This window comes from Trichechus manatus, unplaced genomic scaffold, assembly GCF_000243295.1.
Source record: "Trichechus manatus latirostris isolate Lorelei unplaced genomic scaffold, TriManLat1.0 scaffold00035, whole genome shotgun sequence".
Classification (NCBI taxonomy): Eukaryota; Metazoa; Chordata; class Mammalia; order Sirenia; family Trichechidae; genus Trichechus; species Trichechus manatus.
Genome location: NW_004443971.1, coordinates 15,319,932 through 15,337,301, shown reverse-complemented (window position 1 = coordinate 15,337,301; position 17,370 = coordinate 15,319,932). Strand labels below are relative to the sequence as shown.

At 48.8% G+C, this 17,370-nt stretch overlaps 1 protein-coding gene across 1 annotated transcript in view; it reads right to left on the bottom strand.

Annotated features, from left to right (window-relative positions):
* CACNA1S (calcium voltage-gated channel subunit alpha1 S) overlaps positions 1-17,370 on the bottom strand; it is a 90,875-nt gene that overhangs the window by 13,485 nt on the left and 60,020 nt on the right. Inside the window, exons 23-29 of the mRNA XM_004375359.1 lie at positions 12,307-12,359; positions 11,846-11,992; positions 11,156-11,357; positions 10,499-10,657; positions 8,835-8,945; positions 8,021-8,104; positions 976-1,032 (exon numbers count right to left, since the gene is read on the bottom strand). Coding sequence (XP_004375416.1) covers positions 976-1,032; positions 8,021-8,104; positions 8,835-8,945; positions 10,499-10,657; positions 11,156-11,357; positions 11,846-11,992; positions 12,307-12,359 — 813 coding nt within the window. The remainder of the gene's footprint in view (positions 1-975; positions 1,033-8,020; positions 8,105-8,834; positions 8,946-10,498; positions 10,658-11,155; positions 11,358-11,845; positions 11,993-12,306; positions 12,360-17,370) is intronic.

Genomic DNA, 17,370 nt, shown 5'->3' with positions numbered 1-17,370 from the left:
TGGGTGCAAGCGTATGTGTGCGTGTATGCGTATGCATGTGCGTGTATGTGTATGCATGTGTGAGCATATGTATGTGTGTGTGTGCGCATGTGTGCATGTGCCTGTGTGTGTATGTGTGTGTCTGCGTGTGTGTGTTTGTGTGCATACGTATGTGGGTGCACGCGTATGTGTGCGTATGTGTGTGTGTGTGCATGTATGTTTATGCATGTGTGAGCGTATGTATGTGTGTGTGCATATGTGTGCATGTGCGTGCATGTGTGTGTGCGTGCGGGTGTGTGTGCTGGGGACATATCCATGGGGGGAGAAGCTCCAGCCCCACCTCACAGCCCCTGCTGCCCACTAGCTCTGGACCATCCTCCGGCTCAGGGCTCTGTCATTGTTCAGCTGGGAGGAGGGGAGGTGGGCTTGGAGCAGTGGTAGGGATTTCACCCTGGGTGAGGCTGCAGCCAGGCCCCCTCCTGCCTCATCTCAACTTCTCCTCCAGCTGCCACTGAGCCTGGTGTCCTCCCAGTGCAAAGGTTCCCTAAAGCTCAGCTGCTCTATTGCCATCAATTCAGCATGGCCACTCCCAGCCCCCAGCCCACCTTGAGGCTGGTCCCAGCTGGGCAAGGCTCCGCCTTCACACCAGCCTTAGACACACAGAGAACTCCGGAAGGGGAGAGCCCTTCCTGCTCAGCTTCCCCTGAGCTGCCACTATGGTCCTGCCCAGCAATCACATCCCTCTCTGGATGTTCCCATGTGCCTAGAGGGTGCCGCGAAGAACCCTCGCCCCATTTTGCAGGGCTCTGAGAAAGCCACTACACCCATGCACATTCTACACCCAGCCCCGTGCCCGCCCTAACCCACGGGACCCCTCAGAGGGCTTGCTCTGGGGAGGGATCCACCCCATGCAATGCACGCGGCCAGGCCTAAGCAAGCAGCTGCAGGGCAGAGAGCTGGCGGGCGTGCTGGCAGGCTCATGCAGCCTGGAATTACAACGTTCCCGCAGCCTCCACCCAGGCAATACAGTCCCCCGCTGGAGGCCAGGAAAGTCTGTGGAGAGAAGAGACCAGGAAGGGGAAGGAGAGGAGAGAGAGAAAGAGGGACACGTGGGAGGGAGGTGAGGAGAGGTGTCAGAAAGGACAGACACAGTGAAGAGTTAAAGAGAGAAAAAGAGAGGCAAGGGCTGAAGACCCCAAATGCTTGTCAACCAGAGGATGGAGGGCGGGCAGTGAGGATGAAGCTCTGAGGGACAGTGAGGCAGGAGGTTGGGGAAAGGGGGCAAGAAGGGGAGGGTAGACTGGACACAGAAAGGTCCCTTCTCATCTCCTGGATTCATTTACAGCTGACAAGGGGCTCAGGTTCTTCCTGTGTGTCTGGGTTATGTGATCTGGTGATGTCCCTGATGAGGGCATATTAGAAAGTGCCTGCCTCTGCATTGTAAATGGACTCACACCCCTGTCTCCCTGAGGCCAGGGATGCTGGCCAGGTCTCTGGTGGCACTGAAGCCCCTATGGAAGTCCCATCTTCCAGGTGCAAAGCTTCTCTGGGGGAGTCTGCTATCCCCACAGCAGATGTCTCTCTGCTCCACGACTGGGACCAGGCTCTGAAAGAGCAGGTGGTTGGGTGTTTGGGAGCATCGTTTCTTCCTGTCTGCTCTGAGCATATTCCTTAGTCCACATTTCATGAGCTGGCGGTGGTCTGGAGCCCTGGGTTGGCGGAAGTCAGCTGTTTCACCTTCCAATTGTCCACAGTGGACTAGCCCCCAGCCTTCTTGTTTCCCAGGCCAAGCCGCGTTCTCTTGGGCGGCCTTTCCCTGGACTACCATTTCTCAACCCTGGCTGCACATCAGAATCACATGGGAAATGTAAAAAAATATAAACCTTTGCTGGGGTCCCCCCCAGGCCAATTAAGTCAGCTTCTCTGAGATGGGGTCTGGCTTCAGAATTTTTAAATACACTCCAGACCAACCAGTTGCCATTGAATGGATTCTGACTCATGGCAGCCCCATGTGTGTCAGAGTAGAACTGTGCTCCATAGGGTTTTCAATGGCTGATTTTTTGGAAGTAGATCACCAGGCCTTTCTTCTGAGGTGCCTCTGGGTGGTCTTGAACCTCCAACCTTTTGGTTGGCAGCCGAGTGTGTTAACTGTTTGCATCACTCAGGGACTCAGATACATTCCAGGTGGTTCTAACACGCAGCCAGGGATGACAGCCCATATTCTAGACCTGCACTGTCCAATGTGATAGCCACCAGCCACATGTGGCTATTTGACTTCCAATGAAAAATAATTAAATAAAATTAGGAATTCCATTCCTCAATCGCACTAACCACATTGCAAGTGATTAATAGCCTCATGCAGCCAGTGCTTACCGTACCGGACAGAGCAGAACATTTCCATCATCACAGAAAGTTTTACAGGACAGTGTTGCCTCAAACTTTCCCTGGTTTGTGTTTCAGGAACATAAATCATTTTAAGTAACACTTAAGGTCAACATCACTGGTGAAGGGACATACGCTGCTCCAAAAACTCCAATGACACTTTCCCGTCTTTTAACACCAAAGAAATGGTTTTGATTTATCCAGACCTCCCCAATGTCAAGAAGTAATAGTTTAAAAAAAAAACACGGGGGGAGGGCTGTTTATTTTGGCTGTTTCGAATGCTCTCCTGTGACTGGGCTGGTGAGAAGTGCTGTTCTCAAACAATGGGGCCCTTTGGGATGCTATTTCCCAGCCAAAACTGAGCTTGGATGGAAATACACACACACCCACACATACTGGTTTTGCCCAGAACTCGCCCAGCCCCTCCTGGGCCTTGCCCTCTTGGGGGATCTGAGCAGACGGAGTCCTGTCTGTCACTGTCTGCTCTGCACACGTGGGTGAACAGGATTCCAGCCCCAGCCCTCCCCTCTCACACCAGATGGAGAGCTGGGGAGCCAAGTTTGCAGACGGGGCCGCTCCCTGCCAGGGCTCAGCCTTCAGGAGCATCAGACCCAGGGCTCCCATGGACTCCAGACTTTTCCTCACCTGCTCCCCTCACCGTTGCCCCCTCTCAGGTCTCCAGTGCTGAATCCCGCCTCCCCACCCACCATAGTTTCACCCCGCGAGCAGGTGCAACCTGAAATGCTTTTCACTGAACAGTGGGACGTTCCAGAGGAAGCCCTAGTCACGATGAGCCCTGCACGCCCTTTGTGGCTAGCCCCCCCCTTTCAGGTCCCCAGTGGCCACACCAGCCACCCCTCAAGTAGAGTCCTGCCCTGGCCACTGTTAGGGTGGTTCAGAAAGGTGTCTGCTGCCCTTCTCCCTCCTCCTCACTCCCTCTCCTCCACTGCCCTCCGCCTCCTAGCCCCTCCACCCCAAGCTGCTCACACTCTGCCTAGAGGGAAGCTGTCTGATTTCAGCCCCTGACTCTTAGATCTCCTTCACCCTGTCCCGGCTCCCCTCTTCACCCTGCAGGGATCCTCAGCAAGGCCACCCCTGGAGAGCTCCACATCCAAGATATTGAGTGTGATCCTCTCTGGCCGGAAGCTCCTTCTCGCCCCTCTCCTTCCTCCTCACAATTCGAATCCTGCGGCTGTTGCTCATTCCACCTCAGGGCCTCATCCTCTCCATCCCTATCTCTTGGTCCAGCTCCTCGGGCCATTGCCTCCCTGCTCAGCCTGGGCTCCAGGCTCTGCCGTTTCAATAATAGCCTTGCTTGCCCTGAGATGCTCCACCCAATGTGCCCTCAAGACCATGCTGTCCCTGGGATATGACCTCTTTCCTCAGGCTCCAGGGCTGCCAAGCATTACCCCAGGATGAAACCGAACTGAAGAACACTGCCCCTGCCCCGCCCCCCCCCCGACTCAGGTCTCTGTCGCACTGCTGCATGGCCACCTGTTACTCCTGGAGATCCATTCATCACATCAGCGGCTCCTCAAAGGTCAGCCACACCCTCCTGCCCACCGTCCTCCCTTCCAGAGGACTCTGCCTCCTGCCTTTTAGATACTCCCATAGCCACCGGCCCCCTCCTTTGCCCTCCCCACCCCTCCCAGATCTGTTTCACACTTCACATTTTCTGTCACCTGTTTGTCACACTGTTTCTTTTTCTGGTGTTCCGAATTGTGTCATTTTCAGCCTCCTCTGAAACTCTCTTTCCTCAGTGATTGCTTCTCACACACGTCTTGAATCTCTCATCTATCTTTGCTCCACCCATAGTTCTCTATTTCCCTAAAATAAATCTATACCTTGAATCTACTACTCTCCAGTAACTACCTTTCACCCAGCCTTTCATAAAAGCTGTTTCCTGTACTCACTGCCTTGGTTTTCTCACCCTCTAGCCACGGCTCAATCCCTTGTAATTGGCTTCAGCCCAGGTCTGCTAAACAGTCACCCTGAAGCTCCGTGATGGCAACCTGATCACTAAGCCTTGTACGGGAATCTCAACTCCTTTGCAGTCATTCAGTCTCACCAGGAGCAAATTATCCAGTGGCTAATCTGCCACTGGTCTCCCCCAAGGCTTCCACCATTACCCTCATTCATCGGTGTCTAGCCCATGTTTTATGAAGTTCCTACCAGGTACTAAGGTGCCTGGGTGGTGCAAATGATTTGCACTTGGCTACTACTTGAAAGATTGTTAGTTCAAATCCACTCCTGTGGAAGAAAGGTCTAGGCCTGGTGATCTCCTTCCGTAAGATTATAGTCATTGAAAACCCTATGGAGTGCAGTCCTACTCTGACATCCATGTGGTCACCATGAGTCAGAATCAGCCTGAAGCAATGGTTTTTTTTCACCATAGTCTCTACTCATATACCCCTCCTACGGGCATTTCACACTCAACAGTCCATACAGAATAATGGTGAGTGTGTTCCCACCAGTCTTCTCTTCTGGGCTAACAGCTCAACACTCAGAGTCACCTCGCACCCTTTCCTTGGCCCCAGGTCCAGCACTTACCAAATCCTGTTGGCTCCCCTCAAAGTCTCTGAGCTTTTCTCTTCCGCTGTCACGATCTGAACTGTGACTCGCATTGCTTTATGCCCATTTTCTTTGCCTTCCTTCTTGTGGCAATGGATGAACTGCTTGTTTCTTAAGCTTGGCCCCTCCCCTTGGGCACTGGGTCCCAGGCCATCTCACTTATTTAAGGACTCGGCTCCTGCAGTTGCCCGCTGGCAACCAGCTATTGGCATGAGCCCAAGGATATGCTATAATTTCTCTTGTTTTAAAGGAAACTCTCCTTGACCCCACACTCTCTTCCAGCATCTATCCTATTTCTTTTTGTAGCAAAACGTCTCAGAGGAGTTGTCCATACTCACAGTCTTCACTTTCTCTCCTCAGTTCACTCCAACCAAGCATTCTCCCCCATAATCCCAAAGAAACTGCTCTTGTTAAGGTCACCCATGACTTCCACCAATGACCTCCACAAATCCAAGTCAATGCTCAGTTCTCATCTTCCTTGACCTTTCAGCAGTGTTCAACACAGTTGATCACTGTCTTCTTGCAACACTATTTTCTTTTGCTTTCAGGACTTCACCCTTTTGATTCCCCTGCCTCAGTGGCCAATTCCTTCTTACTCTTGTTCACGGGCTCCTCCTCTAACAGCCTGTGGACCTTTTCTCTCTAAACACCCTTCTGTCTTAGTTATGTAGTGCTGCTATACCAGAAATACCACAGATGAGTGGCGTTAATGAACAGAAATTTATTTTCTCACAGCTTAGGAGGCTAAAAGTCCAAATTCAGGGCACCAGCTCTAGGGGAAAGCTCTCTTTCTATGGAGGAATGTCCTTGTACCTTTTCAGCTTCTATTCCTAGGTTCCTTGGTGATCATATGGCATGTATCTTCTCCTCTTTTGTGCTTGCTTTCTTGCTTAATCTGCTTTTTTTTTTTTATCTCAAAAGAGATTGACTTAAGACACCCTACACTAGCATAACAAAAAAAACCTATCCCAAATGGGATCACATTCACATGTATAGGAGATAGGATTCCAACACATATTTTGCTGAAGATGCAACTCAACCTTTAACCTTTCTAGGTGACCTCATCCATTCCCATGACTTTAAATACCATCTTTATGTTGTGGAGTCTCAAATTTATATCTCTAACTTGACTCAGCCTCTAAACTCCCGACTCATAAATCCAACTGCCTACTTGGTTTCTCCATTTGGAAGTCTAGTATGCATCCCAAATTTAACATGTCTAAAACAGAACTCTTGGTTTCTGCCCCATGCCTGCTCCTTCAGCAGGTTCCACATCTCAGTAGATGGTAGCTCAGTTGATTGGGCAAAAATCCTTGTAGTCATCCTTGATTTGTTTTCTCTTATACTAAATCAAGTCCATCAGCAAATATTGTCAGTTCAGCCTTCAAAATCAATCCAGAAGCTGACCACTTCCTACTACCTCCACAGCTGGCATCCCAGCCACTATCATCTCCCATCTGGATTATTGCAACAGCTGTCTGACTGCTCTCCCTGGGTCAGCTCTGGCCCCTACAGCTTGTTCTCAACAAAGTAGCCAGAGCGGTCCTTTGAGAACTAAATCAGACCAGGCTTAAACCCTCCAAAATCTCTCATCTCTCTTAGAATAAAACCCAAATCATAATCATGGCCTTCAAGGGCCTAGGTGATCTGGTCCCCACATTCTCTCCCTCTTTCTCTGACCTTACCTCCACCATTCTCCACTCCAGCCACAAGGCCCTCTTGCTATTCCTCAAACTCACCAAACACTCTCCCACCACAGGGCCTTCACCCTCTCTCCTCTCTCCCTAAGACACTCATCCCCCCATCTCTGCCTGACTCGCTCCCTTGCTTTCTTCAGGTCTCTGCTCAAATGTCATCTTGTCAGGGAGGCTTTCCCTGACACCACCCTCCCCTTCTCTGTCACTCTAAGTTCCTGTTGTTGTTGTTAGCTGCTGTCGAGTTGGCCCCCAACTCATGGCAACGCCACGCACAACTGAACGAAACATTGCCAGGTCCTGTACCATCCCCATGATTGGTTGCAGATCGGACCCTTGTGATTCATAGGGTTTTCATTGGCTGAGTTCTCAAAAGTAGATCACCAGGCCTTTCTTCCTAGTCTGTCTTAGTCTGGAAGCTATGTTGAAACCTGTTCAGCAACATAGCAGCATGCAAGCTACCACTGATGGATAAGGGGTGGCTGCACATGAAGTGCATTGGCCAGGAATCAAACCCAGGCCTCCTGCATGGAAGGTGAGCATTCTACCACTGAACCACCAATGTCTCATCTAAGTCCTTAACCTGTTTTATTTTTCTTCATAACACATACTTGTCATCACTTGCCATGTTATAGATGTATGTGTTTATTGTCTGCTTCCCCCATGATTTTGTTCACTGCTGCATCTCTAGCCCTAAGAACTCTACCTGGTACATGGGAGGTACACTATAAATATTTGAGGAGTAACTGAAGGTCTAACTTTCTAACTGGGCCTGTATTTTCACTCATTCACCTCCAGATGAACGTTTTAGAAGGATAGCTCTAATCCTTCCACTGCTCTGTTCAAAAGCCTTTGGTGATTTCCACTGCCTGCTAAATAAAGTTCCAGTCCCCCTGCCCACCGCCACTTCTCTCCAGCCTGACCTCTCCTTTCTCCCCTCTGCATGTTCATATATTCTGCTAAACTGGACCACTCAGCATGCCCTGAACCCACCTTGCACCTGCTGTCTGTGCCTGCCCCACAGCAGCCCCACCTGCGGTGCTTGCTCTCCTCCTCCAATGCCAATAACCACCTCCCTTCCCTCCATGACCCAGTTCATATTGCGCCACCTCCAAGAGCCTTCCCTGACCATCCACACAGAGATGACCTCTCCCTTCTTTCAACAACTACAGCTCTTGCCTTCAGACACTCATTCTGTCCACCTGGTATCTGAGTTACCTGCCTGCACTGCAGGATCATAAGCTCCTTGAGAGCAGAAGCCACAGTTGTCACATCCATCTTTGTAACCCCCAGGTACCGTGCTGCACACGCAGTGGGTACCCCACAAACATCTGTGGACTGGATACATGTTTTTGGTCCCACCCCAGTGATGGTTCCATCTGCCTGATACTCACGTCGATCTCGCTAAGGATGACGTCAATGATGCTGCCGATGACAATCAGGAAGTCAAACACATTCCAGGGGTCTCCAAAATAGCCCTGGGAAGGAAAGAGATGAGAGAAGCAGGGGATGAGCTTCAGGAGGAAGGCATTCTGGAGGCCAGTGACAGCAGTGGTCCCTGTCCAGGGTAATGCGGAACTGCTGGGCCAGGCCAGGTGGCACCAGAGCTCCACTCTACTGGTGCTCCAGTGTGCCCCCACCCACATACTTTCCCTCTGGCTCTTCATTTCCCTTCCTCTAGAGCACAAAGTGGTAGGAGGTGGGAGGGAGAGTTGTGGGGACTTAGGATTTGGGATCCTGGTTCAGGCTGGGGAACTCTTTCATTCCCCTCCCCCACCTCCCACTTTCAAGCCCCATCTGGAGCCTGACCTTGTGGAAATGGCAGAGGTGGCTGGACTGGGAACAGTGGGAGTGGGCTTGGGAACTGACCAAACCGAGTCAGATACTCCCGCTGGCCCTGTGCCTATTCTTCAAAAGCTTAAAAGAACATGGGGAATGTAAGATGGGCTCAAAGAAGGGGACAGGAAAGAAGCACCCAGCATCCATTCTGCCACGGGTCAATTGTGAGCACCCTGAAGATTTCACCCATCCTGTATCTAAAGGTGGCAGTGGACAGGGGGTTGAGCAGGTTGGGAACAATGGTGCTGGATAAGGGAGCCTTCAGTGAGATGAAGGGGTGGAGTGGGTGGCCCACGAGAAGGCCCCCATCCCACCATGTCCCGACTGCCCTCTGTGCTCTGCATCTTGCCCTATGGCCCCAGCACTCACCCTGGCCTTGAATGCCATGAGCTTGAGGATCATCTCTAAGGTGAAGATGATGGTGAAGGCCACGTTGAGGATATCTGAGATGTGGTTCATCTGCTCTGACTGATTGTAGTGCTGTGCGGAGTGGGGAGAGGAACACAGGAGAAGGGGGCTGGGAGAGACTGGGCTTCTCTCCTTCAGACTGCATTCTCGGAGCCCCAGCCTCTTCCTGGGCTGCCCCCACCATTCTCCTTGGGCCCCCTGCCCACCCTTCTTAGCTCAGAAAACCAAGAGCCTACTTTAACAATCACCCAAATTCCATCAAGTCTTATGGACCTTTCAAGAGGTTACAAAAGGAGCAGGAGAGGTGCTCTAATTCCAAGACCTGCTGAGTGGGTTTACTTACCCCCAGGGCTGCAAGATGAGGGCTGATCTACATATCTGTTCTGGGATGATGGGGAGGCGGGCCCAGGCAGGGCTTCTATGACAGCCCCATCTAGTCATTTGGGTACAGGGCTAGGAGACCCCTGCACTCTAGAGCTGGTATTATCACTGACTACTGGTGGGGCAAGGAGCCCTGGTGGCGCATTGGTTAAGCACTCAGCTGCTAACTGAAAAGTTGGCAGTTCAAACTCACCCAGCAGCTCCACAGGAGAAACACCTGGCTATCTTCTTCCATAAAGATTACAGCCAGGAAAACCCTAGGAGGCAGTTCTACTCTCACATGGGGTTGCTATGAGTAGGAATAGACTGACAGCACCTAACAACCACACTGGTGGGGGCTGAGCTCACCACGCTGGCCACAGTGATGGGGAGGCAGTTATAAGCAATAACCTTGGACCTCTTGCCCCATCACTATGGCCTCCTTAATTCCTTTTCCTTATACATTTTCCCAGGAATCTCTTGTCCTTCTTTTAAAACATTGATGAAATCCCCCCTCTTCCACATCCCCTTCCCAGGTAGTTCAGAGGATTTGAGGGCTGCCCCCACCCCACTCTGTCTTGGAAGGTCTGCCCTAGCTCTGCTGCCCCACTTGGCCCCGAACACAAGCCATTGCTCTGATCCTCTGTACAGTCTGAGCCTGCTGATTCCATGAGTCTCTTTCTGTGTCCTCGTGACCTGGCCACTGTGGCCAGGTCATTGGGTGTCTGGACTTCTAGGGGCAGGGAGCCTAGCTGTGCTGTTCTATTTCTACAGGGCTTAAGGGAACAGGTGCTTAATTAAGGCTCCATAATGATGCTGCTGCTGATGATATTGTCTGTAAAGTGTGCCCATCTCCTAAGAGAGACACCTGTTCTGTGACTGCTAAACCCATTTTTCTCGGCACCTGAACCAAGATTCCAACCAACTCAACCATTCAGGCATGCAACGGTAGAAGAAAAATAGAGAATGCATGTTCTACTTCCTGCACTTCCTCCTCCTTCTGCAACGACCATGTCTTGTTTATGGAATTAACACAGCTATTTGTACACCTGAATTATCTCCTCAATAAACTATCAGTGCCTGGTAGACAAGGTCTGGGTCCAGTTCACACAGCACTTCAGTCCTCAGTGCCTGGCACATAGTAGGGGCTCAGGAAATGTCTAATTGAGGTGGGGGGAACATATTGGAATCCTGCCTGCCCACCCTGCCCTGCCCAGGGCCCAAGTCCCAGTCCTATTACACCCCTCTCTCCTGGGGTACCTTACCTGCATGCCCAGGCATATGGTGTTGAGCATGATGAGGGCAAACATCAGGTATTCAAAGTAGGAGGATGTGACGACGTACCACACCTTGTACTGGTATGGGTTTTTGGGGATGTAGCACCTCAGTGGGCGGGCTTTCAGGGCATACTGTACACATTGGCGCTGAGACACAAAGCAATGAGGCAGGTCAGCAGCAAGGACTCCACCCTCCCTCTCCACTCCCACATCCACTGGCTGCTAGGAACCTGCATCTATGCAAGCCACGAGCAGCTATGGCCAGGAGCTTGTGGCTAAGGGGATTCTGATGGACTATCTAGGGTGAGAGTCCCATCAGGCTCTGACCTCAGAAGTCCCCCTTGGGATACCCTGAGTTATCACAGCCCATCCCTAAGATGGCTCCAGCCCAGCCAGGGCCTCCAAAGGACTTCCTTTCTCTGGGCATCATGGGAGTTCCATGAGAGAACCCCCACTCCACCAGCTTGTATTGCTTCAGTCTGGAGATGGGGTAGGGTGCAGGGATGCTGGGGTTGGGCATCAAGTGGAGGCTCTGGGGCCACTTCTGGTCCCTGGGCACTCCTGGCTGGCCAGATTCTAGGGCTGGGGGGTGTCAGGGGGTCTGATGGGGCTCTGCCTTTCATCACCAGCAGGTGGCCCAGGTACCTGGTTCTTGTTCAGCTCACAGTTCTTGTACTCAGTCTCCCCCTGCTCTTGGAAGGTGACGATAACGAAGCCCACAAAGATGTTCATCATGAAGAAGGCAATGAGGATGATGTAGATGATGAAGAAAATGGCCATTTCCAGCCGGTTGTTGTAGATCGGGCCCATGTCCTCCTTGTTTGAGTCTATGGCCTTGTACAGTAGCCTAGGGGTGTTTAGGGGAGAGAGGATGGGCTGGGCTGCTGTGAAGGGGCAGAGAACCAGGCCAAGGGGGGAGGGTGGGCTCTATCTCACAGGCCACAGGGAGCCAGGGAAGCTTTCTGAGAAGTCAAGTGATGTGAAAGAAGTAACAACTGTGCTAGGAAGAGGCTGGAATAGATCTTGAAATGGCCCTGCCTTTTCATGGAGAGCCCCATCTATCCCTAATCAATCAGTGGGACTCCCCCTGCAGGCAGAGAGGTACACACCTGTGCGAGGATTGGGTACATTTTGTCAGAGCCCCTGGTCTAACTTCCTTTTGAGTGACCATCAACATGCCAGCCCTACAAACCATCAGAGTTGGTGGGATTTGTTGAGCACCTACCATGGGCTTAGCATGGCTTTGGGTGCAGTGAGGGCTATAGAAGGGCAGGCTGGCTCCCAGGCACTGCCCCTCCCATGCCTTGTTGAACCCAGGTCCCAGCCCTCACTCACTGAGGCCATCCCTCGAAGGTGGAGACTGTGAAGAGTGACATCATGGCCGAGAGCACATTGTCGAAGTGGAATTCGTTGTGTGTCCACTGCCGGGCATGCAGCTCTATCTGCTTGGGGTCCCCATCTTTGTACACGTAGTAATAGCCCCTGATGTAGGAAGCTCCATCACTCCCCTGAGTGTGACTGAGCTGCCGACTTCCCAACCCCACCCAGCCTCTGGGCCCTGGGCAGTGAGTGGGCAGAGAAATGAAGGCTCACATCTAGGACCAGAGAGGACACTTCTGGGTTTTCGTTTCCCACACTAACCCAAGGAAAGGGGCTTCTCTGAACATCCATACTGGGCCTAATGGCTCAGGTTCCCCATTTCCCCAGCCTGACGGACCACCCTGCCCTCTCACACTAGGTCCCCCATCCATGATCCCTCCCATGGTGCACACCTTAGCCCCCAGAGCACAGCATACCTGCACTCCTCTTCTGTCATCTTGGATAAGTCATTGCAGCTGAAGAACTTCCCCTGAGCCCAGAAGAAGGAGGGAGGGAAGGAGACAAGTTCATGGAAACAGGATTAAAAAATGGACTCTGGAAGTAGAAGTGAATGGTAGAAGGAGAAGGGAAGGAGGGACAGAGGAAGCGGGAGCCTGTCCTCTTCCTCTCCAGCAGGGCTCCTAACCTTTGGGGCCAGACTGGTTGTCATCGAGTCCATTCCGACTCATGGCGATCCCATATGTGTTAGAGTAGAACTGTGCTCCATAGGGTACTTTTCTTTTTTTTTTTTTGTTCTTGTTGTTGAGAATATATACAGCAATACACCAATGCAACCCTTTCTACATGTACAGTTAAGTGACATTGATTACATTCTTCAAGTTGTACAACCATTCTCACCCTCCTTTTCTGAGTTGTTCCTCTCCTATTAACATAAACTCACTGCCCCCTAAGGTTCCTATCTAATCTTTCAAGTTGCTGTTGTCATTTCGATCCCATATAGATAGTTCTTAAAAGATCATAATGCTCAAGGTAGATGTTTTTTTACTAGTTAAGCTAGACTATTTGGTTTTAAGAACTCTTCAGGAGATATTTTTGGTTTAAGGTTTAAAGATTGTCTCAGGGCAATAGTTTCAGGAGTTCATCCAGCCTCCATGGCTGGAGAAAGGCTGGAGTCCATGAGAATTTGGAATTCTGTTCTGTATTCCCACCCCCCTTTTTAAAACTATTTGTCATTTTTATTTAGCCCTTTCCTTTCAAAGTGATATTAGCAATCTCTTCCCATTCCCGCTTCCAATGGCTGTTAACTTTTATTTAACCATGTGATGTGTAATTTACTGTGGCTTTTTAAGAATAATTTTATTTGCTTTGTTGTTGTTATTGTTATGAATACACACAGCAAAACATACACCAATTCTCCAGTTTCTACATGTACCATTTAGTGACATTGATTATATTCTTTGAGTTGCATAACCATTCTCACCCTCTTTTCTGAGTTGTTCCTCCTCCATTAACATAAATTCACTGCCCCCTAAAGTTTCTATCTAGTCTTTCGAGTTGCTATTGTCAATTTGATCCCATATAGATAGTTGTTAAAAGAGCATAATGCTCAGCGCAGACATTTTTTACTAGTTAAGCTAAACTATTGATTTGGTTTTAAGATGACTTCAGGGGATATTTTTGGTTTAACATTTAAAGATTATCTCAGGGAAATATTTTCAGGGTTCATCCAACCTTCATGGCTCCAAGATGTCTGGTGTCCATGGGCATTTGAAATTCTGTTCTGCACTTTCCCCCTTTTGATCAGGATTCTTCTATGGAATCTTTGATCAAAATGTTCAATAATGGTAGCTGGGCACCATCCAGTTCTTCTGGTCTCATGGAAAAGGAGGCAATTTTTCATGCAGGCAATTAGCCACATATTCCATATCCTCCTCCTATTTCTGACTCTGCTTCTTCCTCTGTTGCTCCAGGTGAATTGCCGTGCCTTGGATGGCCACTTGCAAGCTTTTAAGACCCCAGGCACTATGCAACAAACTAGGAGGTGGGACAGAGTCACTAAACATATTATTAGGCCAATTAACTGTGAAGTCCTGTGAAACCATGACCCTAAACCTCCAAACCAAGGAACCAAACCCTATGAAGTGTTTGGTTGTACATAAGCAGTATTAGAAGCCACTCTTTTCTTTTTCTTTTGGTCATTGCTGTAAGTATATCTGTCACATAACTTTTGCCAATTCAACTTTTTACAAGTGTGTAACTTACTGACATCAATTATAATACCTGGCTGTGCAACACTACCCTTAATCAATGCGATTCTTCTATCACCATTAAATCCCATTTCCCCCCTCTTTCCTGACCCTGGTAACTACTAATAAACTTTGGTCTCTATACATTTGTCTTTTCTTGTCTTTTTACGTAAGTGAGGTCATACCATATTTGTCCTTTTGTGATTGACTAATTTCACTCAGCATAATGTCTTCAAGCTCCATCCATATCGTAGCATGTATCAAGACTGTATTTCTTCTATTGACTGTGTAGTATTCCATTGTATGTATGTACCACATTCTGTTTATCCATTCATCTGTTGATGGGCATTTAGGTTGTTTCCACCTTTTTGGCTATTGAGAATAGTGCTGCAATGAACATTGGTGTACCAGTCTCTGTCTGAGTCTCTACTTTCAAGTCTTTTGGGTATATACCTAGGAGTGGAATTGCTGGGTCATATGGTAGTTCTGTTTTTGTTTTGACGAAACACTGCACTATTTTCCGCAACAGTTGTACCATTTTGCATCCCTACTGGCAATGGATGAGGGTTCCAATTTCTCCACATCCTTTCCAACATTTGTAATTTTTATTTATTTTTTTTGTCTTAGCCATCCTTATGGGAGTGAAATGGTATCTCATTGTGGCTTTGATTTGCATCTTTCTGATGGCTAATGACACTGAGCATCTTTTCATGTGATTGATGGCCATTTGAATGTCCTCCTTGGTGAAATGTCTATTCAAGTTCTTTGGTCATTTTATGACTAGGTTATTTGTCTTTTTTGTTGTTAAGTTGTCAAATTTTTATATATATTTTGGTTGTTAGATTCTTATCAGATACATGGTTTCTGAAGATATTCTGCCAGTCAGTAGCTTGTCTTCTCACTTTCTGAGTAAAGTCTTTTGATGAACAAAAGGTTTTAATTTTTATGAGGCCTCATTTATTTATTTTGTTTTTTGCTGTTTTCATTTTTGTTATTATATTAGATAATTCATTGTTAAAAGCTAGGCCCAACAGCATTTCCCCTGTATTTTCTTCTAAGAATTTTATGGTTTTAGTTTGCACATTTAGGTCCTTAATCCATTTTGGGTTTATTTTTGTGTATGGTGTGAGGCATGGACCCTGTTTCATTTTTCTGCATGTGCAAATCCAGTTTTTCCAACACTGCTTATTGAAGAGACTCTTCTTTCCCCATCAGATGGACTTACCTCCCTTGTCAAAAATCAGTTGAGCATAGATGTGTGGGTTTATTTCTAGACTTTCAATTCTATTCCATTGGTTTATGTGTCTATTGTTAGACCAGTACCGGGCTGTTTTGATTATGTACCTGTATAATATGTTTTAAAACCAAGAAGTGTGAGTCCTCCTACCTTGTTCTTCTCTTTCAACATTGCTTTAGCTATTCAGGGCCTCTTGTCATTCCACATAAAGTTGAGGATTGGTTTTTCCATTTCTGTAAAGAAAGCTGTTGGAATTTTGATTGGGATTGCATTCTTTGGGTAGTGCCTTAGTCATCTAGTGCTGCTGTAACAGAAATACCACAAGAGTGGATTGCTTTAACAAAGAGAAGTTTATTCTCTCACAGTCCAGTAGGCTAGAAGTCTGAATTCAGGGCACCAGCTCCAGGGGAAGGCTTTCTGTCTCTCTCATCTCTGGAGGAAGGTCCATCATCTTCCCTTGGTCTGGGAGCATCTCAGGGCAGGAACCTCAGGTCCAAAGGAAGTGCTCTGCTCCCGGCACTGCTTTCTTGGTGGTATGAGGTCCCCATGTCTCTCTGCTCGCTTCTCTTTTATATTTCAAAAGAGCTTGGCTTAAGACACTATCTAATCTTGTAGATCACATCAATGTAACTGCTACTAATCCATCTCATTACATCATAGTGATATGATTTATAACACACAGGGAAAGCACATCAAATGACTAAGTGGTAGACAATCATACAATACTGTAAATCATGGCCCAGCCAAGTTGACAGATATTTTGGGGGGTCACAATTCAATCCATGACATTCCACCCTTTGGTCCCCCAAAATTCATGTCCTTGCCAAATGTAAAACATATTCACCCCATCATATCATAGCAAAAGTCTTAAATCAACTCCCAGTCCAAAATCCAAAAATTCCTCTTCATCCATGAAATCTAGAATACAAGTTATCTGCTTCCAAAGTACAATGGTGCAACGGCCACAAGGTAGATATTTCCGTTACAAATGGGAGAAATTGGAGGGAAAGAAGGCATAACAGGCACCACGCAAGTCAGCAGAACACATTACATTAGCTTTCAAGGCTTGAAAATAATCCTCTATTCTCTGAGACCATTTATACAATAGCCCTGCCCTCCAGACTCTAGGTATTGGCCACACTCTCCGGATTCTGAGTGGAGACCCCTCTGCCCTGGGCTTCAACTCTGCCTTCCAGGCCCACTGGGATATTAACTCTGCTCCCTCAGCTTTAGGCGCACCATTCTCTTAGTCTATCTGAGTGGGGACTCCACCCTTAGAAACACCAGAGGCCATGGCTCCACCCTTAGAAACTCCAGAGGTCCTGGCCCTACCTTTTGAGACTGAGGTAGCTCAGCTTCTTGTGTTCCTTGTCTCTTCAGCTTCTGCTTCCTTGTTCCTTGGCTTTTTGGCCCTCAGGTCTTATACCCGCTTCTGCCCTGCTGGGGCTAGTGTTCCAAAGCTCTGTAGCTCCACTGATAAGTGCCTGGAGGCACCCTACTCCACCAATAAACTTTGGCCGGAAGACACTCAGCTCTCTCCTCTGCAGGGTCGGCAAGCCTAGCTCCACCAATAAGTGCCCAGAGGCACTCCGTTCCTCCAGTAAGCCTCCTGCACACAGGCACGCAGTTCTCTCTTGCTCCGTGGGTTGGCTCCAGCACTGTCTGGCGCTGGTCTCCTGGTTCTGCTTCTGGTGGTTCTCTGCTACTGCCAGTCCTCTGCTGCTGCCAGTCCTCTATCCATTCACAGTTTCAAAACCACTTCCACATTTTAGGTATCTGTTAGAGCAGCACCCCATTCCCAGTACCAAATTCTGTCTTAGTCATCTAATGCTGCTATAACAGAAATATCACAAGTGGATGGCTTTAACAAAGAGTTTATTCTCTCACCGTCCAGTAGGCTAGAAGTCTGAATTCAGGGTGCCGGCTCCAGGGGAAGGCTTTCTGTCTCTGTCGGCTCTGGAGGAAGGTCCTTGTGATGCATCGTCTTCCCTTGGTCTGGGAGCATTTCAGTGCAGGAACCTCAGGTCCGAAGGATGCACTCTGCTCCCAGCACTGCT